This window comes from Carcharodon carcharias, chromosome 3, assembly GCF_017639515.1.
Source record: "Carcharodon carcharias isolate sCarCar2 chromosome 3, sCarCar2.pri, whole genome shotgun sequence".
Taxonomy (NCBI): Eukaryota; Metazoa; Chordata; class Chondrichthyes; order Lamniformes; family Lamnidae; genus Carcharodon; species Carcharodon carcharias.
This window is the reverse complement of record NC_054469.1, coordinates 99,619,512-99,644,561: the sequence shown is the minus strand read 5'-3', so window position 1 is coordinate 99,644,561 and position 25,050 is coordinate 99,619,512. Positions and strand designations below refer to the sequence as shown.

At 42.6% G+C, this 25,050-nt stretch overlaps 1 protein-coding gene across 5 annotated transcripts in view; it reads right to left on the bottom strand.

Moving 5' to 3' along the window:
• LOC121275931 (tyrosine-protein phosphatase non-receptor type 3-like) overlaps positions 1 to 25,050 on the bottom strand; it is a 305,875-nt gene that overhangs the window by 64,699 nt on the left and 216,126 nt on the right. For all 5 annotated transcript variants that reach the window (XM_041183799.1, XM_041183801.1, XM_041183803.1 and 2 more), the window contains 4 exons: positions 19,388 to 19,554; positions 12,998 to 13,088; positions 12,721 to 12,782; positions 10,246 to 10,392 (listed from right to left, as the gene is read on the bottom strand). In XM_041183799.1, coding sequence (XP_041039733.1) covers positions 10,246 to 10,392; positions 12,721 to 12,782; positions 12,998 to 13,088; positions 19,388 to 19,554 — 467 coding nt within the window. The remainder of the gene's footprint in view (positions 1 to 10,245; positions 10,393 to 12,720; positions 12,783 to 12,997; positions 13,089 to 19,387; positions 19,555 to 25,050) is intronic.

Here is a 25,050-nt window from a genome sequence, read left to right as displayed (position 1 = left end):
TTAAAGAAGAGCAGCAAGTACATGAGAAATAGGAAGTGAAGCCAAGGATAGATCCTTAGGGGACAACAGATGTAATGGTGCGAGGGCAGGGAACGAAGCCATTGGAAGTAATACTCTGGCTATGATTAGACAGATAGGAATGGAACCAGGCAAGTACAGTGGAGAGGTGTTGGACAGGAATGGTGTGGTCAACCATGTTAAAGGCTACACACGGGTCGAGAGGGGCAACACAGGATAACTTACCTTTGTCACAATCAGAAAGGCTGTCATTTGTGACTTTGGGTGGAATCATCCCAGATTTGCACTAAGCTTGCCGTTTCATCACACTGGGTGCCATATTAAAGTCCAGCCAAGCGCACATCTCTCTGTGCTTCTAGCCCACGACTGCTGCAAAGAAGACATGGCTCGGAAAGGCAAAAAGATTGCAGCCCCAAGGTTCAATGGCACGTCCCCCGAGCGCCTTCTGGGTGCAGTGGAGGCCCGCCGTGATGTCCTCCAACCCGCTCTGGTTGCAGGATGAGCAGCGGCCTCAACATCAGGGAGGGATGTCCACTGCACTCCTCAGATTGCAAGGCTTGGAAGGCGGTGGTAGCGGTGGTCAGCGCCAATGCCTTGCAAAAGAGGACAGCCATCCAGTGCCACAAAAGGATGAATGATCTCCTTCAATCTGCCAGGGTAAGTCACTCTTCTCATCATTCTCAACTCTCACACTCACAAACCCATCACATATCCACAGGGCCCTCACTCACTGCTGGTTCAAGGGGCATCACCATTCACTCTCTCACAATCAATGTCATTGTCCTCATCCCATCCATGGGACCACTCACCACCCAAACATGCCAGGCATACTTATCATCTGGTCTGGCAGGCATCCTGCTAACACTTTCTCCATTTCTATTCATCCAGGACAAGCTGGCACACAACAAGAGGGAAAGGTCAGAGACCGGTGGAGGAATGGCTGAAATCAAGGTCCTCACGAACTTTGCAATCATAGCCATCCAGCTGGCCGGTGACGATCTAGACCATTCCTGTGCTGATGGTGAGGTAAGCGGTGCTCTACCAAGTGAGGATCCAGCAATGCAACATACATCAGACAACCATGCTGTGACTAATATGTCGTTTCACGGACCACTGCCATGCACTAATTATCTCCCTTACTTTCACAGGCACATCTAGGAAACAGCTGACGGAGTCCACGACCCAGGGCCTCCAATCAAGCCCTGAAGAAACCTCTGGAGGAATCTGGAAGCACCCTCCTTGAAGTCCCATCACAGCGCTCACCCACACCCTCCACCAGGGCAGAGACATACACTTCGGTGGGACCTAGCTTTACAGGAGCCTCAAGATTACAATCTGGTGAGCATATCGCATTGTCTGATCCATAGCAGGTGGCGGCAGGGACTTACTATGTGTCCGGCATCTGGAGGACTGCTGGAGGCTAGAAATTTGCTGAGTCCAAGTTAGATGACGAGCCTCTGGACTTGGTCATGTCACAATTCCTGGAGCTGCAAAGGCAAGCCCAGGAATATGAGGAATGAATGTCCGTTGCACTCCTCAGATTGCAAGGCACGATGGAAAAGTCAGTCTGCCTTCAGGCTGAGGTGACAGTGCTGGTAAGCCAACATACCAAGATCAACACTGGTAGGATGGCGGCTGCCATGGGGATCTTGGTCTAGGATGTCACTCCTGCACTGCTGCGCAGACTCAACTCTATCGCTAACGCTATATTTGGCCTCCAGCAGTGTTTAAGAGAGAGGAGTGCGGGGCAGCTCGATCTCACTCCAGCTACTTCTTCTCCTCAAGCAATCAGCCAGGGGCCCTTGGGCACTCATAGGGAGGAGGATCAGCAGGTGCACACTCCAGGGCCATCCATCCAGGTGACTCTGGGAGTGTCCGGCTTATTCGAATCCCCTCTTCCTGTGACTTCAGCAGCCCCAGCTCCACAGGCTGAGGAGGGTGTCACTGCCACACAGCAGAACCTTGAAGGCAGGCCTCAGGAGGCTCGCGAAAGTCATCACAGACAGGAATTAGCAGTCAGCAGGCTGCCTCCTCCATTGCTGTGGATGGCCGGAAGCACCAAGACGTAGCGGCAGGTTTAGGAAAGTTAAGGAGATGTAACTCTTTCGAGTACAAACCCGCTTCCATCTGTTTCAGATGAAGTTACATTGTTTCATAGTTTGCCATTGTGAGATCTGAACTCTTGATCTTGGGGTTACAAACCCAGTACCATAACCACTTGGCTATTTAGGCCAAGCGTTAAGAAGATGTAACTCTTTCGAGTACAAACCCGTTTCCATCTGTTCCTATTCAGATGAAGTGACATTGTTTCATAGTTTGCCATTGTGAGATTTGAACTCTTGATCTTGGGGTTACAAACCCAGTACCATAACCACTTGGCTATTTAGGCCAAGCGTTAAGAAGATGTAACTCTTTCAAGTACAAACCCGTTTCCATCTGTTTCAGATGAAGTTACATTGTTTCATAGTTTGCTATTGTGAGATTTGAACTCTTGATCTTGGGGTTACAAACCCAGTACCATAACCACTTGGCTATTTAGGCCAAGCGTTAAGAAGATGTAACTCTTTCGAGTACAAACCCGTTTCCATCTGTTCCTATTCAGATGAAGTGACATTGTTTCATAGTTTGCTATTGTGAGATTTGAACTCTTGATCTTGGGGTTACAAACCCAGTACCATAACCACTTGGCTATTTAGGCCAAGCGTTAAGAAGATGTAGTTGCACAGCCTGGGCACAGGTGTTAATTACTTGTACATACTGTTCACTATCGTTAATAAACTTCCAAAAACGTCTCCCTGCCTACGGCTACTTGTTCTGATGTGCAGTGTTCATGTCACTCAGGTGAAACCTTACTGCAGAAGATAAAGGCAGCTGTCTCAGTCCAGGTCCTCTTCCCTGTGCTTTGTGCAGCTTTCAGACCAAAATGATGGTCCAGCCTCACACTCCCTGGACACATTACTGATGCCTGCATCTCGACGGTGCTCGTCATTGCTGCCAGAATGTTATGGGCAGCCATCACAGAGTTCCGTCATTCTCTCTGTGTGCACTCAGCACCTTTAAGGTGGGGCAAGCCCCTATCTCTTCAGCATCTGTGACCAGTGATGCTGTGCTCCTGAAGGGGTCAGGTGCTGAAGACGGACAAAGGGTCAAATGCTTTTAAAGTTTCATAGCTGCGTCTCTATACAACCCTAATCACACAGCACTAGCGAGCTTCCCTCAGCCAGACATGAGTCATAAATATAAATTCTCAGAGGCTATGTGAAGATCTATGGAGTGTCTCATTGCATGTTGTCATCATGCTCCTGCAATCGAGCAACTATTAGAGCCTCCGCTGCAGTTTCATCACAGGAGCATTATCACAGAAGGTATGAGAGTTGCCATAAGCCAGACTGGAATCAAATGTTCATAGACGCAATGTGAGGATCTACGGTGTCTCCTCACTGCATGTCATTGTCATAATCCTCCCCAAATCTAGCAGCGATGAGGGCCTCTTGAGTGCGTCTGCCTCATCTGGCCAGTGCGAGGGCCTCATCCCTGTTGTTGCCGCCTTCAATGGCTTCCGCACTCTCATCCACTTTGGCGTCTTCCTCATCAGAGGAGACCTCCAGCTTCTCCAACTCCTCCTCTGCCACCTCTCACCGCATTGCAGCGCCAAGTTGTAAAGGACGCAGCAGACGATGACGATGCATGACATCCTCTGTGGACCATACTGCAGGGCTCCACCAGACTGATCCAGGCACCGGAAATTCATTTTCAGCATCCCGAAGGTCTGGTCCACTAAGTTGCCAGTTGTAGCTTGAGCATCATTATACCGTCGCTCTGCTGCAGTCTGAGGCCACAGCACAGGTGTCATCATCCACATCCTCTACAGGTAGCCCTTGTCCCTGAGGAGCCATTCCTCCAGCTTCTGTAGACCCTGGTAGACTTCAGGGGTCTGTGACTGACTGAGAGTGTAGGAATCGTGCACATCCCCTGAAAACGATGCACAGGCCTGCAGGGTGTGTTTGTAGTGGTTGCACACCAGCTGCACATTCAGCGAATGGTATCCCTTGCAGTTGACATAGTTGACTGTTTGTTGCCACGGAGATCTTAGCGCCATGTGAGTGCAGTAGATAGCACCCTGCACCTTTGGGAAACCCAAGACCTGGGCGAATCCAATCGCTCTTGCATCCTGGGTGTCCTAGTTCATGGCAAAATGCACAAAGTTGTGTGCCCTCACATAGATGGCATCTGTGACCTCATGGATGCACTTGTAGGTGGAGGCTTGTAATATCCCACAGACGTCACCTGTGGAGCCCTGAAAGGAGCCACTGGTGTAGAAATAGAGCACCGTTGTCACTTTCATGGCCACTGGCAGTGGATGCCCTCCATGACCCCGTGGCACCAAATCCTGCAGTAGCTGCCAAATGTGACCCACCAGTTCCTTAGGCATGCACAGTCTTCTGCGACACTGGTTCCCGGTCATCTGCAGGAATGAAAGGTGGCACCCAAAGACCCTGGGTCTAGCTAGGCGCTGAACAGCGAGAGCTCACTGTGGCTCATTGGCAGCGTGTGCGAGTACAGCTCCTCCCTCTGTGCAGCCAGGTACCTCAGTCGCTCTCTTCTCCATCGTCTTTGCTTTCTGTAAGCCACGAGGCATACGGCTAGGTCAACGGGCTCCATGATCTTAATGTACTCCCCCTGTAGGATAAAACAGAGAGATGCGTGGCTTAACATGGGTGTACTAAGAGCCTGTCTTGATTAAGTCTGAAGGCCCCTTAACACATCCCAGAGAGTGCTGGCCACCATTTGGATGGCCAGAGATTAGTGTGCTGCATGACTGCCCGAAGCCCCACCCACCTCCGCTCCACTCCACCCGACCAATTGGCAGCAGCTTTGCCCACTGGACTGCATGCTGTGCTCTCAGCTCAGGTGCAGGCATTCTCCTAACACACACTGCAAGGCTGCACTGTTAGCTTGAACCATGGGGGAGACTGATCCAAACCGGAATGATGACATTGCAAGGGACTGTGAGCACCTCCATCAGTGACTGCTCCATGGCCAGCTTTAGCAAGGAAACTGTACGACGTGCCCCGTTGTGCAACTATTCTGCAGTCCACTAAAATACTCATTAATTTGCAGTCTGTGCCCGAGGGCTGAGCAGCTCTGGAGCACTTGGTGGCACTTTGATGCCTCTGTATTGCTTGAGTAGGCAGAGAAGCTAGAGGCCCGACTCCAATCATATCAATGTGGCTGTACCTGAACTGTCTCAGCTGCAGAGGAATGGTCACTTCATACAACGTTTCTTTAATGCATGGCTGCTTCAATCGCCCAACTCCCCCCAACACCCCACACATGCTTGTGCGCTACTTTCAACTGCACCCCCCCGCCAACCCCCCACAAATCACCTCAACCACAGAGCAGCCCTTGTACCCCCAAAAAGTCACCTGAACCGTAGGGCAGCCCTTGCCCACCCCCCCCAACCTTGAAGTCCAACAGGCGACCACGGGCGAGCCCTCTACAACATTACTGAGCACTCACCTCTGAGCTCCCCTCAATGTGCAACCATCCAAGTGCACACCTTTTATATGCTGTTTTGAAATGCCAACATGGGCAGACGATCCAGCAGGGGGGGCAGGGGGAATGATACCGGTGGGCTGCACTTATGATGATATGCAGACGTATTATAATGAGGTTCCCGGCGTCTGAAGACGGGAAACACGGCCCACCATCAGCAGGCGGAGCAAACGATCGCAAGCTGGTTTCACGACGTTGTGAAACCAATTTTTGGCCTTCTTGCCACATTGTCCATTCACGCCACTGAACATGCCCAATACTAGAGGGCACGGAAAATCCCGGCCATTGACAAGAGTTCTCTCAGTACTGTGGCAGAGGTGAAAATCTGAAAAGAGGGATGCATCCATCATAACTCTGAATAGAGGGAGTTCTGGGAAACATGGACACAGATTTGGGAGATGACAACACATTCAAGGACTTTAGAGAAAAATGGAGTTTGCAGATGGGGTGGTAATTTGCAAGGATGGTGGGGAAAAGGGTTGGCTTTTGAGCGGAAGGGTGATTGAAGAACAGACAAGTAGAGGGGGATGGTAACTGAATAGAGAGAACTTTTAACAATATCATCTAACATAGGGATCAAGAGGTGGGTCTAATGGATGAGTTGAGCTTGGAATGGCCATAAGGGGAGATAGGAGAGGAGCCAGAAAAAGATGCAAGTTCAGGGTTAGGGAAAAGGATAAAATCGATAGTTACTTTCGCGCCTTCTCAAAGGTTTTCCTCACTTTACACAGGTGTATACCCTGACTCTCTAACCATCTCCCTCAATTCTCTAACTCTAATCCTCTCCCCAAATTATATGGGCCCCTTTTCCTCCCTCCCCATTCATGCTTCCACCTTCCATCACTGTAACTTAGATTGAAAATTTGTGATGGGCCCATAATCCATTATAAAACCAAATTACTTTACAGGTCTTTCACCTCATGTGCTGAATCAGGGAAATGCAATTAAATCATGAAGTATTATTCATAGTGTGTTAATATGTTAAACTTCAGTCATGGCTCAGTTTGCAACACTCTCACCTCGAGTCGCAAGGTTGTGGGTTCAATTCCCATTCTGGATATGAGAACAAAATCTAGGCTGATATTCCAGTGCAATCCTGGGGGAATGCTGCATTGTCGGAGCTGTTGTGTTTTTGGATAACACGTTAAACTGAGTCTGTTCTGTCAGGTGACCATAATAGCTCCCATGATACTATTTCAAAGAAGAGCAGGGGTGTCCTGGACAATATTTATTGTACAATCGACATCATAAAAATTACATTATCTGGTCATTATAATATTGCTTTGGAGTTTGCTTGTTTGTGAGAGCTTGCTGTGTTTCCTACATTACAACAGTGACCATACTTCAAGAGTATTGAATTGGCTGTACAGTGCTTTGGGATATCCTGAGGTCAAAAGGTGCTATATATGTCCTTGTGTTCTTATTTAAATGCATGTCTATCTTTTTATGTTTAGAACTAGCCAACAGCAATTTCCATGGTGATGGCTAATGGTACTACTGCTAGAAAACAATTAGCAAGAAGGAAATGGGATCACAAGTATCACTTTTAATGCCACTTCACTTAAGATGCACAGGTTAAAGGCCATTCACTGGTTTATGTTTAGTGTCCTAACTGTTAACAACAACACTTGCAATGTGGAAGCCCAGATGGTATAGGGGATATCTTCCAATGCAAGTTTTCTAAAATATAGAAAATCTCTTTTAAAAGACCTGAATTATGCATGTTTCGAAGGACTCTTCCTAGGAAAACTATAAATCTTAAATGTACACGTGATAAATCTTTTTGGAGTAAGCTCTAAAAATGTAGTTCTCCATGCATGAGCTTGGGTGGAAAGAACACCATATAGCATAAAATGACTGTGGATCTAAGTTTAAACTACTATTCCCTATTTTGGCAATTTTGTTTGCGACTTTTAAAAATAACGTCGCTGGCTAGTGAAGAAGTGTAATTAAAATATTGCAATTTCTGAAATTTAAGATTCTGATGTGGCATTGTCTGTCAACTTATAGTTTTGTTTCTGGTACACATTAGAGGATAGAAAACATCTTTGGTCCATGGGAAAAATGCACAAGCAGAAAACCATGTCAATTCATTTTTAGTGAAAGGGAAGTTTGAACCAATTGCACCTCAAAAAATTCAGTTTCCTGAAAAGCAAGAAGGATCCACCAGAATAGCAATCAAATCCCTTGGAAAAGTGTTTCAGCGTACTTTGAGCATCCATGTGTTTCCCTATCCACTGTACACTAAGAAACATTTCCAACATAATCAATATTCTGAAACCTGCACTTCCGTGTTCCATGCCACCAAATAAATAATTACTTGATGATTCAATTGAATTTATTTTCAGAAAATGAAATAAAATTATAACAAATGCTGGATGAATCATCCTTTCAAAAAAGTCTGCTTGTTTCCAGCAGGTTCTTGGAATGGGTACATTGAACAGGATTTTCACCCCCAAAACTGGAGTTGGACGATGAGTAGCTTGTATGACAGTTCTGGGCACCATCTCTCGCTGGGTAATTTTTCTAGAGGCGCAATTGGAGTTAGCAGCGCGATGTGCCTGGAAGTAGTGGGTAGCCAATTAAGGATAGTTAAAGGCCTATTGTCAGAAGCCAAATGGAATTTTCTAGTTGGCCTGGCATGCACCACCCCCACCGCACCCCCCCACCCCCCAAGATTTCAGCGGCCAGGCCTTCCAGACAGACCTTGAGGCCTTCCCTGCCTGCCAGCTGCAGCTGCAGGGTGCCCTGTGGAGGGGTTCCCCCTCCACAATGGTGGCCTGACTTCTGGGTTTTTTTTTTCTCTAGTCAGAAGTTTGAAAAGTTGGAGAGAGGGAATTGCAGGATTGCAGCGAATCTCCTCCCTGAACTCTATGCTGCAGTGTCTTTTGAACTGGAAGGCCTTCTATTGGTTCTTCAGCTTTAAGAGCCCATCCACCATCCTCAGATACTGAAGCAGTCCATGCCAAATATGTAGCAAGACCTCGACAACAATCAGGCTTCGGCTGATCAGCGTCAAGTGACATTTGCACCACATAAGTACTAGGTAATGTCCATCTCCAACAAGAGAATCTAACCATCATCCCTTGACATTCAATAGCATTACAATTGCTGAGTCGCCTACTGTCAACATCCTGAGAAACTAAACTGGGCCAGCCATGTAAATACTTTGGCTACAAGAGCACGTCAGAGGCTAGGAATTCTGAGATGGTTAACTTACATCTCGACTCCCCAAAGCCTGGCCACCATCTACAGGGCTCATTCAGGAGTGTGATGCAATACACTTGCCTGAATGAGAGCAGCTCCAACAACACTCAAGAGGATTGAGACTATCGAGGTCAAAGCAGCCCACTTAATTGACACTCCATCTATAAACTTAAAACATTCACTGCCTCCACTACCGGCGCAACTTAGCAGCAGGGTCTACCATATCAAGATAGTCTGCAGCAACTCATCAAGGCTCCTATGACAGTACCTTCCAAACCCTCGACCTCTACCACCTAGAAGGACAAAAACAGCAGATGCATGGGAATACCACCACCGGCATGTTCCCCTTCAAGCCACACATCATCCTCACTTGGAACTATATCGCTGTTCCTTCACTGACACTAGGATCAAAATTCTGGAACTCCCTTCCGAGCATCTGCACCAGATGGACTGCAGTGGTTCAAGAAGGCAGTTCACCATCACCCTCTCAAGGGTAGTTAAGACGGGCAACAAATGCTGGTCCAATAACATCCACATCCCATGAAAAAATGTTTTAAAAATGGTAAGCCCACTCTCAGACCTCTAAATGGCCTATCTAGGGAAATTCTCTGCTGGGTGACTGTTCCCTGCAGTGTGGGGTTGTGACGCCCATTTGACCCCGATGTTGGGGTTTCGACTAATAACTCTGCCCCATTGCTTTTCCCTTTCACCAGCTTTTCCCTCTTTTTGTTCTGAATTCTTGCTCAGTGATGAATCCATGAGGGTTGATTTTTCCAGTAATTTGCCCAAGTTTTGCCTGAAACTTGAAAGCAAGTGCTTGAAGGTACTCAGTTACAGGAGGTCTTCATTTGATGACCTTACATGTGAAATTCCACCAGTTGGGAGCAAGAATCCTGACTTGCTTTTGACTCCTAACCCAGGGCACTGAAATCAATTGTAGTTCCCGTACTGCTGCTTTGACTATAACCCTTAAACCAGCATAGACAAAGGATGAAATCTGAGTCTTTCTTGTGTGTAGGTCCACTGGGAGGCCAGTTAGCTCAGTTGGCTAGACAAAACATGTGAATCAGATTAATGCCAATAGCACGAGGTTCGATCCCCATTCTGGCTGAGGCAGACTCAACACCTGCCTCCTTGCCCTGCTCCTGGTTAAAAATCATAGCACTTTGCCATGGTTCAATGAATATTTGCCAAGCACCTGCCTTTGGGTAGATAACTCAAGATGAAGAAGATAGGTTAAATACTCACTCAATAAACTTGCTGAGTAATTGGGAAAGCCTTTAGATTTACAGCTGAGCAAAGTGACTAAGATCCCATTAATAAATATCTTCACTAATTGATTTGAATTACAGTTCTTAATTTTGATGTCAAATGAATGTCAATAATCTAGAATAGTTACAATCTCACTAGAATAACATATTCTACCTTACATGATTCCAAACACAAAAATGTCAAAATACTTACCCGTCCCCTTTCTGTAAGTGTTGTTAGCATGACAATTAAGGATGATCCTTGTTCCCAAACTGCTTGCCAAAAATGTGGACAGGTATGTAGAAGTGGACCTTGAGATGCTACATACTTATTTAGGATAATGGTATGACAGATTTCCATCTGCAGAAGGAACAAAAGTAGACATTACAGTGATGCAGGTTATGTTAGTACAGTTAACAAAGCACATTAATCCCAATATTTTCCATTCTACCAGTTCACACATTCACCTTGAAACGTTTGACATTTTTCCTTTTTAAAGCTAAAACTGGAAATAGTGGAACAATTATCTTATTCCAAAAACAATTCACTTTCTTTATTTCGTAATGCCTTGCCAGAAACCAAGACTTCAGCATTAAGTGCTGAAGGTGGAATATGGTCAGAGACGACAATTACAATGTCCTCTTTCTTCCTGGAAGTACCTCAGATCGTTTACCGCTGCTTCCTGGGGTTTACCAGTCACCTTGCATGGAACCCTGTGATGTGGTGGCAGTACAGGTGGATGGGAAGGGAAAGCATCCAGGGTCCCATGTACTGAATTCCAGACCATCATTTGTAAACAATGGGAGAGAGGAAAGCCTGGGCAATAGAGGTCATTGCAGGGTTGAAAGTTCACTTTGCTGTCTGCATTTTCAGTCATTCCTTCTATGACAAATTCCAGCAACACCTCCCCTGGTTGGGCGATTCCCCATGGAGAAAGTTGCAGAACAAATGAGTGAATAAATGTTATTGCCTTATTTGCGCTTAATTAGTTGCAGCCTGGGCTTCAAATGTTATGTGGCTTTAAGGGTTTCATAGGCTACTTAGGGGCCCTTGTTTAATGGGAGGTCATTCTTGGACTCTGGGCTGAGTGTGTGGAACAATTGAAAATAGACAATGATGCTCATAATATTAATAATTTGGCTCACTAAGACAAACACATGAAAAACATTGAGTTTATTGGTCTGTGTTCTACAAAGCTGATGTTGAACTGCAACTAAGGCCAAGGTGATAAAACACAAGCTGTCTGCTACCTGCAAAATCTCTAGTTTAGCTAAACTATTTAGGGAAGTTAGAGGAATGAAGGTTGGAAAGAAAAATTTAAGTCTTATTTATGGCATCCTCATACATTTCCTTACATTACTTTTTCTAAACATTAGGAAATCAAATTTTTCCTCTTGACAGCTGTATGTCTGAATGAAGTGTGAAAAATAATTCATAATATTGACAAAGCAGCGTTCATTCATAGAGTAAGTTGCAGGGTAAATTAATGAACAGGTGTTATTACTTTATTTGTAGTTAATTGGTTACATTTGGGCTTCAAATGTCAGAGGTTCTATATGGAATCCTGGATGTTTACTAAGTCAATGAAGTTGCAAGATAGTTACCATTTCATAATTATTTGCTGCTTGTTGCTAAATCATGGATATGAGATAACAGAGTGATTAAATTAATTCTTTGTAGGTGTTACCTGAGCAATGGACAGTGATGCCCAGAATGATATACAGAAATGGGAACCAATAATTTAGTTCAGATTTCAATAAAACAGAATTCGATCCAAGTACACAACGTATTTATATTCAAAATCATTTCCCAAAGTATGCCTTAAAAATGACTTATCGGTCACACATCTGAATAATATTAAGATAAAAACAAAAAACTGCGGATGCTGGAAATCTACAACAAAAACAGAATTACCTGGAAAAACTCAGCAGGTCTGGCAGGTTCTGTCGAAGGGTCATAAGGACTCGAAACGTCAACTCTTTTCTTCTCCGCCGATGCTGCCAGACCTGCTGAGTTTTTCCAGGTAATTCTGTTTTTGTTTTGAATAATATTAAGGATAACTGAAATGAGAAATCTTTAAATATTTTCAACCTGATTGGAAATTATTATACTTTAATGTTAAATTCTTGTCATGATTAGAATGGTAAACTGCACCTTACGCCCAGAGCAGACTTTGATCTCTTTTCTTACAAGAGATGCACAAAAGATAATTTTGGAGATCATAATTTCCGGTATATTCATTCGTACAGTCATATTCATATCTACTTTTACCTATCTCTACTTATAAATTAAACAATATCACAAAAAGGAGGATTTTTTTTTATTCCAAAGGCTCCAACAATTTCTTAAATTAATAATAGTAGATAGCTTGACTGTCTACTGGCTAGGATACCATGAGTTAGTTGAGTTAGTCCCTTCCTGCTGGTTGATGTAATAGATTATTATTGTGCACTCTTATGCATGCTGATTTGACCTGTATTTAAATCTGGGAATGTTTAACAGTCAATTGTAGCAACCTCAAATTCAGATAGCTGGTATGTCAAATGACTATTCCTAACCTACCACTGCTCTCAAGAAGTTAAACTCATACAGTAGCCTTCCTGGGCGTACAGCTCACTGCCACTACATGATACATTTACTCACACAGCCATCAATACCTTTTGTTTTATCAAGAACTTTAATACTTACATTTACATAATTTCCATTAATGTAATCTTCTGATCCATCCAATACAACTCTTGTAACATCATCTGTACAAAAAGGGAAGAAAAATGAAATCCTAAGATTTCTAGAAGTTATTTTCAAACCCTCTTTCTTTGACAATTCATTATCAAGAAAATCAGATTTAGTGTTCAATGACTTGTTTTTAGTTCACTGAAAAAATAAAGCAATGACTTTTGTGTTTTATCAGCAAATGCAATATTATCAACATAATTAAGCCAAGAAACAAGCATATAGCACTCACATGGTAATACATCTTTGTATCTGTTTTTGTCCATATTTTGTGGCATTTTTGCACACGTGACAGCTAATCCAGGTTTTTTCCTGTACAGTTGCTTGAAAATGAAAATTAAACAGTGTTAGCTTCAACTTGGCTGAGTTTTCACTTTTATTTGTATTTTTATTCCATTGTCAAGCTTGATGATTGGCTTTCCTGCTTCTGTGGTTGGTCTTTCATTTTTTTCAACCTCTCCATAAAGCACATAATGACATTTCCCTTAGAGATTCTGCTTTACTTGCTTTGAAGAGGAAGAAAAGGATGACAAGAAACTTTAAGCTTCCTCAAGCTTCTTTCCTCTTATCATAAGGTACAGTTCTGACACTTCTGTAGGCAGCTATCTACCCATAGGCTAGATCTGTTTGTACCATCTCAGTCTGGCAAGAATTAAAATCCTTCTACTTTGGCAAGTTGCTGATTCCCTATGTTTTGTCATATTTAGACTAATTGTGGTAAACCTTTCATAGAGGATAAAGCTCTATTCCCTCTACAAATCAATCCTTCAAATTGGATAACGAATAAACACAAGTGAACCCATAAATAAGAATAGTCTGTTATTGTGTGCATTGTCAGACAGTTTCAACCTGGTGTAAGGAAACAGTTAATTAGACAGTTCTGAAGTCAATTAACGCTATATGACTATTGACTTCTCTTTATACTGCTGTAATATTAACCGTTAAACTTCCTTGTTTAACAGGTAAAGATCCAGTCAATTTAAAGTATAACTAGAGCGAGTGAGTTTGAGCCTTGGTTGACCCTATAGCTATGGTCATTTTCAGAATTCACAGAAACACAGAGCAGAAGAGGCTCTTCAGCCCATCAAGTCTGCATTGACATGTGAGACACACCTGAACTACCTATCTAATCCCATTTACCAGCACTTGGCCCATAGCCTTAAATGTTATGATGTGCCAAGTGCTCATCCAGGTACTTTTTTAAAAGGATGTGAGGCAACCCACCTTCACTACCCTCTCAGGTAGTGCATTTCAGACCGTCACCACCCTCTGGGTAAAAGGTTTTTCCTCACATTCCCCCCTAAACCTCTTGACCCTCACTTTGAACTTGTGTCCCCTCCTGACTGACTCTTCAAGTAAGGGGAACAGCTGCTCCCTATCCACACCCCTCATAATTTTGTACACTTCGATCAGGTCGCCCCTCAGTCTTCTCTGCTCCAACAAAAACAACCCAAGTCTATCCAACCTCTCTTCATAACTTAAATGCTTCACCCCAGGCAACATCCTAGTGAATCTCCTCTGCACCACCTTCAGTGCAATCACATCCTTCCTATAATGTAGCGACCAGAACTGAACACAGTACTCCAGCTGTGGCCTCAACAAGGTTCTATACAACTCCAACATGACCTCCCTACTTTTGTAATCTGTGCCTCGATTGATAAAGGCAAGTGTCCCATATGCCTTTTTCGCCACCCCACTAACATCCCCCTCCGCCTTCAAAGATCTATGGTCACACATGCCAAGGTCTCGTTGTTCCTCAGAACTTCCTAGTGTCATGCTGTTCATTGAATACTTCCTTGTCAAATTACTCCTTCCAAAGTGTATCACCTCACACTTTTCAGGGTTAAATTCCATCTGCCACTTATCTGCCCATTTGACCATCCCGTCTATATCTTCCTGTAGCACAAGACACTCAACCTCACTGTTAACCACCCAGCCAATCTCTGTGTCATCCGCAAACTTACTAATCCTACCCCCCACATAGTCATCTATGTCGTTTATATAAATGACAAATAATAGGGGACCCAGCACAGATCCATGATAAGCCAATGGATACTGGCTTCCAGTCACTTAAGCATCCTTCTGTCATCACCCTCTGTCTCCTACAACTAAGCCAATTTTGAATCCACCTTATCAAATTACCCTGTAGCCCATGTGCATTTGCCTTTTTTATAAGTCTCCCATGTGGGACCTTGTCAAAGGCTTTGCTGAAATCCATATAAACTATGTCAACTGCACTACCCTCATCTACATACCTGCTCACCTCCTCAAAAAATTCAATCAAATTTGTTAGGCATGGCTTCCCTCCAACAAAGCCATGCTGACTATTCCTGATTAAACCTTGCCTCTCCAAGTGGAGATAGAGTCCCTCCTGCAGAATTTTCTCCAATAGTTTCGCTACCACTGACGTGAGGCTCACTGCCCTGTAGTTCCCTGGCCTATCTCTACAACTCTTCTTAAATAGCGGAACCACATTAGCTGTTCTCCAGTCCTCTGGCACCTCTCCCGTGACCAGAGAGGAATTAAAAAATTGGCTCAGAGCCCCTGCGATTTCCTCCCTTGCCTCCCTCAGCAGTCTGGGACACAAATCACCCAGACCTGGAGATTTGTCCACTTTTAAGCCTGCCAACACCTCCAATACCTTGTCACTCCTTATATCACTTTGCTCAAAAACCTCGCAGTCTCTCTCCCCGAGTTCTATACCTTCATCTTCATTCTCTTGGGTGAAGACAGATGTGAAGTATTCGTTCAACACTCTACTGATGTCCTCTGGCTCCACTTATAGATGGCCCCCATGGTCCCTAATGGCCCTACTCTTTCCCTGGTTATCCTCTTCCCATTGATATACTTATAGAATACCTTGGGATTTTCCCTACTTGTACCAGGCAGAGCTTTCTCATATTCCCCCTTTGCTCTCCTAATTACTTACTTAAGCTCCACCCTGCACTTTCTGTACTCCACTAATGCCTCCACTGATTTGCTTCCCTTGTACCTGCTAAAAGCCTTTCTTTTCCTTCTCATCCTGTCAATTAAATAGTAAGAGGTTTAATTATTGAATCTTTTGTCGTAAAAACCTATTCTGAAAAACAAAACATCTTAAGAATATATCATCATTTCAAATTTATTGACTGATAAGAAACAGCACTGAATCAAAGACACTTTTAATTTGAGTAATCATCTGATTCAGTAGCAATTATACATAACAAGAGTTAAATAATCCATAAGAAAAATAATGTTATTGATGAATGTCAAGTCAATTAAATGCTACTTACCTGGGATTGTATTTTTAATTTTAAATGACCATAAAACGCAGAATTGCGTCTATTATGTGGAGTGCTACACCAATTATGTCACACTAGCGTTCCATACCAAGGGACGACTTCAGTGGCAAATGGACAGACTCGCTTATACCTATCAAGAGTTTTGTTTGACCATCAGCATCAGGAAGACAAATGTCATGGTTCAGGGCATTGCCATACTACCAATCAGCAATGACAATGTGATGCTGGAGATTGTTTAGCTTCACATATCTAGGCTCCATAATCACGAGCAATCTGTCACTTGATCCTAAAATCAACATATGTATTGCAAAAGCTGCAGTTGTTATGTTCAAGATGGGCAAGAGAATGTGGAACAACAACCTGACTGAGAATACCAAACTGCAAGTCTACTAAGTTTGTGTATTTCAGTGCAATCCTCCAAAGTAGTAACAACATATGCTAGGCAAGAGAAAAGGCTGAACAGTTTCCATTTTTGCTCTTTCAGACATATCCTTGGCATCTCTTGGCAGGACAAGGTCACCTACTCAGAGGTCCTGGAATTTTCTAATTTCATTCACATACACATTATTATGCCAACATTGTCTGTACTGGCTAGGCCACATTCATCAGATGCATGTCACGACCTTCTGACGGCCATGACCTCTGAAGGCTGACTGTTTAGAGGGGTATCTGTAGAGTTGAAGGGAAACAGAAAGCTCAGCTGGTCAAAAAAGGCCACAGAGAAAACATTCAGAAAATCCTGCGCCTTCTCGGCCAACTATCTTCATCTGTGGTAAATATGGCAGAGATTGCCATGCTAGAGTGGGACTCCGAGCCACACTCAGCAATGTTTCTCAATGTTTCCCCACCGAGACACAAACCATTGTCTCATGAGATGGAATGCTGCTAAAGAGGTTATGTGGAGGGAGTAAAAGAAATGTAACTAAATTCGTTGTTTGAATCTCCAACCAATCATCATTAGGTCTGGTTGCAATTACTATCCCTGAAGTATATACTTAACATGTGCTCTAAACTTAATAAATCTATGCCACTGATTTTCAATGTTTAGAACCCTATTAATTTCAGGAATAAATTAAAAATAAGAACGCTTCCCCCAACCCTAGCATGGGTATGATCCAGATGTCCAAATTCTTACAATAATTTACCACATATGGGCTGGGAATTGAACAACTGGCACCTTTAGCATTGAAAAATTCCCAGAGGGATATGCAGAAAAATATGGACAACAAATCCAAGGAGTAGATGTTAGGAGAGCAGATGAAAAGTCTAGCTAAAGAATTTTAAGGACGATCTTAAAGGATAAAAGAGGGAGAGAGAATGACAGAGCAGCTTAGACAAGGAATTCTGAAGCATGGGACCAAGTTGGCTGAAGGCACGGCCACCAATTATCAGGAAAAGGGTTGGGGCCTGCACAAGAAGGGGAATAATAGTAAAATAATCAAGGATACTCCAGATTGGAAAATAGCAAGTTTTAGAACAGTGAAGAATAAACTAACTAAGGTGAGAGAGAAATTAAAATTGGCACACAGGTGGTAGTTTTAAAAAAGCTCGTAATAAATATTTTATAATAAAAATGAGCCTATTTCAAGTTTCAGATTGCTACTGATAGAAACAAATTAAAACTGAAAATGATGACATGTAGGGTTTACAAGTATGATAGTAGAAAAGAATTTTAAAGTATTTCAGAACTAGATAATGGAGGGAAAAATGGGGCATGGGGAAAAAAATTTCAAAATATTTTATAAAGAACTGTAAGATGCTCTACAAATAGCTCATTATTGGAACTGTAAGAACTGTTAAATGACATGTTTCAGTATTTAAAGTAATCCTCAATTGGCTAAAACTGCAAGGGGAGCAGTTTAAAACTATGACCGGATTGCCGAATCATAGAACAGTACAGCACAGGAGGGGACCATTTCACTCAACAAGTCTGCACCAGCTCATTCAAATAGCAATTCAGTTAGGCCTACCCCCACTCTTTCCCCATATCCCTGCATTTCTCCGATTTCCTTTTGACGGCTACTATTCAATCCGTTTCCATTTCCATCAGACAGCGCATTCCAAATCCTAGCCACTTGATGCGTAAAAAAGGTTCTCATGTAGCCTCTAACTCTTTTGCCAATCACTTTAAATCTGTGCTTTTTGTTTATCCACCAATGTTTTATCTACTCTACCTAAGCCTTTCATGATTTTAAGCACCTCCAACAAATCTCCCTGCTCTAAGGAGAACAAAGTCAGTTTCTCCAATCAATCTATGTAACTATAATTTCTCATATGTGGAACCATTTTAGTCTTCTGTACACTGTGTAAAGCCTTCACGTCCTTCCTAAGGTGTGGGGCTCAGAACTGAGCACAATAATTTTTACTGTGACTTAGCTCTCTGACTTTTATACACTAGGTCTCTATTTATAAAGTCCATGATCCCACATGCTTTATTAATTGCTTTGTTAACCTGTCCCACCACTTTCAAAGATGCATGCACTAACATCCCCAGATTTCTTTGTTCTTGCACAATCTTTAAAATTGTACTGTCTCTCCCTATTCTTCCCACCAAAATGAATGAACTCATCTTTTCTGTGATTAATTTCATCTGCCGATTGTCTGCCTATTCCACCAGGCTCTTAAAGTCCATTATTATCTTCCTGACTGTTAATGTGTCATTGTTTATGCCTGCAAATTTTGAAACTGTGCCCTGTACAGTTGTCTAATCTCGCCATAGCATTCAAAGGAATTCTTTCTGCTCACTATTGCATAGCCTGTTTCATTTCAATGTACACTTGTGATCTTATCAAAGCTTTATTTTTAAATTCATAAAAATTCTAGTACTATAGTAATTTGTACAACAAAAGAGCCTCATCAGATCTCATATTTCATCAAAAATCTTTGGTCATTTGTTTATTTACCAAGAAGAACAACCTGTCTTTATATATCTCTCTCAGCCTCAGGACTTTTTAGCCATGGAGCTTACACATAAATTTTGAATTAAATTCCTCCCCCATGATGATTGTTTGCTTTCATGTAAAAGAGATAAAGCTGTAATGATCAAGCATAATTATTAGTCAAGGTCACTAGTCAGACCAGCCAAAAGACTTTCATATCTCATATTTCTATAGCCACTTAAAATATTTCACTTCAGGAGCCACTCCTCTTCATAACATGAGGAAGTCATAACTTGGTGAAGTCTAGTTATAGCGGTCAGTCAGTCAAACATGAATAAATACATGAAATATAAACATCAAATAGTCGCACAGCAGGTTTTCATCTGACCTTGCACGTGGAACTAAATGTGTATAATGCAGCTGCACAAACTATTTTATAATCAACAGAGTGGATAAACTTACATCAAACTGATTAAGTATAGCTCCACTTTCAAGTCCTTTTCGAAGCTGAATCATGGATTCTTCTAATGAATCACCATATTCAGGATATGAGGAATGCATAGAATTATTTGGAAAACACTGGAAGTCTGTTTCCTCTTCCACCTTGTCCTCGCTATGACTGCTTGCAACTTGAAAATCAGAAGTGATATAAACAAAGGTTTCTCATTAACAATTTTGCGTCAAGCTACTCATTTACAATTCATAATGTTTGAATTATTTTTATCTTAAATCACAAGTTAAGAAAATATGCAATATAAATATCTGGTAACACGCAGTGATTTAATACAATATCACACAGCTCCTTGATGGTTTATCATTAGGTGGGGAGGGACTTAAAAGAGAAATGGGGGGGGGGCGGTGACTCTTGTCTCATTAATAAGTGGCATATGAAATTTAATGTAGGGAAGTGCGAAGTGATTTACTTTGGTTGGAAGAAAGAGGAGAGGCAATATAAAATAAAGGATGCAATTTAAAGGTGATGCAGAAGCTGAGGCCCCTGGGGGTGCACATGCACAAAGTGTTGAAGGTGGCACGACAAGTTGAGAAAGTGGCTAATATGGGAAACTGGCTCTATAAATAGTTGGATGGAGTCCAAAAGCAAGGAAGTTACAACAAATCTGTATGAAACACTGGTTCAGCCTCAGCTGGGGTATTATGTCCAGTTCTAGGCACCACACTTTAAGAAGGATGTGAAGGCATTAGAGGCGGTGCAGAAAAGATTCGCAAGAATGGTTCTACGGATGAGGAATGTCAGTTATGTCAATAAATTGGAGAAGCTTGGTTGTTCTCCATGGAGAAGAGAAGATTAAGATGAGATTTTATAGAAGTGTTCAAGATGATGAGGGGTCTGCAAAGAGTAGACAGGGAGAAACTTATCCTGTTTTTGGAAGGATCAGAAACTAGAAGACACTGAATTAAGGTGATTTACAAAAGAAGCAATGGTGACATGAGGAAAAATATTTTTATGCAAGTGGTTAGGATCTGGTAGGCACTACCTTGTCGGAGGCAAAATCATTCATGGTTTTCAAAAGGGCATTGGATAATTACTTAAGAGAAAATATTTGCAGTGCTACTGGAAAAAGGCAGGGGAGTTTGAATTGCTTTTGCAGACAGCTGGCATAGACACAATGGGCTGAATGGTCTCCTTCTACGCTGTAACCATTCTATGATGGTATGGTTCCAAGTACTGTGGGTTACTGTTGGCCACTCACTCTCTGGGATCAGCCCACCCTCATCTTCAAGCCCAACATGCTGACCAGTTCAATGTAGGAGCTGATCAATTTCTAGTTCTTTCAACTGTGAACTACACGAGCTCACTAGCAGCAGCCCAATGAGTCCCAAATTAGAGTATGGCTCAGAGCTGCTGATTCTGCTGGCTTTGTCTCCATTTCAGTGGTGTGTTGGGGATGTGCGAAGAAAGAGTCTAAAATCATCTCCAAGAAATTAGAAAGGAACTGTTTCTCTATTATGAGTTTATTACAGATGATTCAGGTACAAACTTGACATATTCTCAATCCTTGCAGAGGATTGTTAGAACAATAGAATGGTGTACCAGAAAGTGGTGGTAGATGCAGAACCTATAATAATAGCTTTAGAAAAGTGACTTATTATTTGAAAAAGAATAAATTGAAGGGTGGAAAGAGCAGGGGAAAGGGAATGTGAATAGCTCTTTCAGGGAGGTAGAACAAAGGTAAGAGTCAAATGAGCATCTTGTCCTGTCAAACCATGATTCAATGAAATCATAAAAAGTCCCATCACTTGGTTTACAAAGGCTGCTAAAGACAACATCGGCTATGTGTACAAAACTAACAGTCTAAATGTTGAGGCTAAAGCATTTAGTTATGATAATATCATGCAGACATTAACAAAGTACAACACTATAAACAAAAGAAAATGTTCAATCCAGAAATGGCTATACATTTTTACAATTATCAATATTTTTATCGTTGTGCAAAGATTGAACATAAAATGAAACATTAACTGTATCCAACATTTATGTGGATCGAACTTAATTGGAAGTTCTGTGTTAGGAATGCAAGAAGGAAGGGTTTTATTGAAGAATCCATTTTATGTTATATTGTGGTTAAAGACAGTTATTGAAGAAATATTGAAAATAGTGATGGAATATCAACAAATCAGTTCAGATCTACAAAGCTGCACCAATTGTTGGCATGTAAGATAACATTGGGCAGCAAACAATAGACAGAGCTAAGCGATCCCATAGCCAACAGATCAGTTCTAAATATTGCAGTCCTGCCACATCTAGTCATGAATGGTATGGACAATTAAACAACTAACTGGAGGAGGAGGCTCCACAAATATCCCCATCCTCAATGCTGGGGGAGTCCAGCATATCAGTGCAAAAGACAAGGCAGAGGCATTTGCAACCATGTTCAGCCAGAAGTGCCAAGTGGATGATCCACTTTGGCCTCCTGCTGAAGTCCCCAGCATTACAGATACCAGTCTTCAGCCAATGTGATTCACTCCACGTGATATCAAAAGACAGCTGAAGGCAATGGATACTGCAAAGGTTACAAGTCCTGACAAGATTTGTGCTCCAGAACTAGCCACAGCCCTAGCCAAGCTGTTCCAGTACAGTTACAATGTGGAACACTGCCGAGGTATGTCCTGTCTGTAAAATGCAGGACAAATCCAACCCGGCCAACTACCACCCCATCAGTCTACTCTCAATCATCAGCAAAGTGATGGAAGTGGTCATCGACAGTGCCATTATGCAGCATTTACTCAGCAATAACCTGCTCACTGTCACTCAATTTGGGTTCTGCCAGAGTCATTCAGTACCTGACCTCAATACAGCCTTCTTTCAAACATGGACAAAAGAGCTGAACTCAGGAACTGAGTTGAGAGTGACATCAACATAAGAACATAAGAACTAGGAGCAGGAGTAGGCAATTCAGCCCCTCGAACCTGCCCTGCCATTCAATACGATCATGACTGATCTCACTCCCGTCTCAACTCCAATTTCCCACCCTCTCCCCATAACCTTTCAACCCGTTACTAATTAAAAATCTCTCTATATCCTCCTTAAATCTATTCAGCATCCCGGTGTCCACTGCACTCTGAGGTAGTGAATTCCATGGATTCACGGCGCTTTGAGACAAGTAATTCCTCCTCATGTCTGATTTAAATCTACCACCTCTTAGCCTAAAACTATGGCCTCTCGTCCTAGAATGCCCCTCAAGGGGAAACAACTGCTCCAGGTCTACTTTGTCTATCCCCTTTAGCATCTTAGATACCTCAATTAGATCTCCTCTCATCCTTCTAAAGTCTAGCGAGTACAGACCTAAATGGCTAAATCTCTCCTCATAAGACAAGCCCCGCATCTCTGGAATCAATCCTCTGAACCGTCTCTAATGTCCATCCTCAAGTAAGGAGACCAAAACTGTGCACAGTACTCCAGGAGTGTCTCACCAATGCCTTGTACAATTGCAACAACACTTCCCTATTTTTATACTCTATTCCTTTAGCAATAAATGCCAAAATTCCATTTACTACCTTATTATCTGCTGTACCTGTATACCAGCTTTCAGCGATTCATGCATGAGGACACCCAGATCCCTCTGCACTGAAGCATTCTGGAGTTTCTCTCCACTTAAATAATAAGTTGCCTTTTTATTCTTCCAACCAAAATGGATAACCTCACAATTATCCACGATAAACTCAATCTGCCAGATTTTGGCCCATTCACCTAACCTGTCCATATCCATTTGTAAATTTCTTATCTCTTCATTGCAACTTACTTTCCCACGTATTTTGGTGTCATCTCCAAATTTAGCTATAATACCTTCTATCCCTGAATCCAAGTCATTAGTATAGATTGTAAATCAAGGCAGCATTTGACCAAGTATAGCATCAAGAAGCCCTATCAAAACTGAAATCAATGGGAATCTGGGGGAAAACTCTCCGCCATTGTAGTCTTACCTAGAACAAAGGAGGATAGTTGTGGTTGTTGGCGGTCAATCATCTCAGTCCCTGCATCACTGCAGGAGTTCCTCAGGTTAGTGTCCTAGGCCCAACCACCTTCAGCTGCTTTGTCAATGACTTTTCCTCCATCATAAGGTCAGGAATGGGGATGTTCACTGAAAATTGTTCAGTACCATTCATAATTCCTCAGGTATTGAAGCAATCCATACTCATACACAGCCTGGACAACATTCAGGCTTGGGCTGATATGTGGTAAGTAACTTTTGCACCACACAAGTATCAAGCGATGACCATCTTCAACAAGAGAGAATCTAACCATCTCTACTTGACATTCAATGGTATTTCAATTGCTGAATGCCTCATTATCAACACGTGGGAGTTACCATTAACCAGAAACTGAACTGGGCCAGCCATATTGATGGGATACTCTCCATATGCCTGGATAACTGCAGCTCAGACAACACTCAAAGCTCGACACAATCCAAGACAAAGCAGTCCACTTGATTAGCACTCCATCCATCACCGTAAACATTCACTGCCTTCGCCACTCACACACAGGGGCTGCAGTGGTTCAAGAAGGCAGCTCACCACCACCTTCTCAAGGGCAATTAGGGATGGGCAATTAGGGACAGGCAATAAACGCTGGCTTAGCCAGCGAAGCCCAGATCCTGTAAATGCATAATAAAAACAGTCACAACAAGGTGTACCATCTACAAGATGCAGTGCAGCATCTCACCAAGGCTCCTTTGACAGCACCTACCAAATCAGTGACCTCTACCACCTAGAAGGACAGCTAGCAGATGCATGGGAACATCACCAACTGCAGGCTTCCTTTCAAGCCACACACCATCCTGACTTGGAACTGTATCCCCATTCCTTCACTGTTGCTAGGTCAAAATCCTGGAACTCCCTTCCTAACAGCACTACAGGTGTTCTTTGACCATATGGATTGCAGAACTTCAAGAAGGCGACACATCTTCTAATCAATACAGTTAGCTGCCTGATGAACATTTTTTAACTTTTATTTACATGTAAGGACAGCATTTATTAAGAGACACGCTTTGAAATGCAGAGCTGATGTAAGTTAGTGTAAACTAAGAGTGAAGGTCATGGAGGAGGTACGATGGAATTGTTTTTCACTGAGGGTAAAATCAAAACCATGTGAGGAAATTATGGAAGATCTGAATGCTATTAAACCTCTGACTGAACTCAGCAACTGTAGTGTGAGGTCTCCCATAGCCTTCACATCATCAGGTGTGTTGCTTGTTGGATATAGTTCCCCCCAATAAAATCTCCAATAAGGACACTGTCTAGAGCCTTAATTACTGATACAGAGGTATCAGGTTGAAGCTAGTCTCTCAGCAGCATTAACACATAATCTGGAATCCCAGAACACAAACATATTCCTGCTTTCTACCCAAGTCACAATTTACGATGCCACACCATTAATGGGGAAAGACTCAATCTCCATTTTACTGAGTTCCTAATCTAAGCAAAGTTATTAAGATGAGCCAAGAGCAAACCAGACAATTCTGCACAAACAGGTAGGGTAAAATTAGAGAGAGCGAGATCCTCTGGCACATTTCCTAGCAAAATGTGGTTTAGGTTGGGCACTGACTACGTTACATCATATACCATTTGTACAAGGTAGAAGAAGGATAAAACTAAGAGAAATTAGA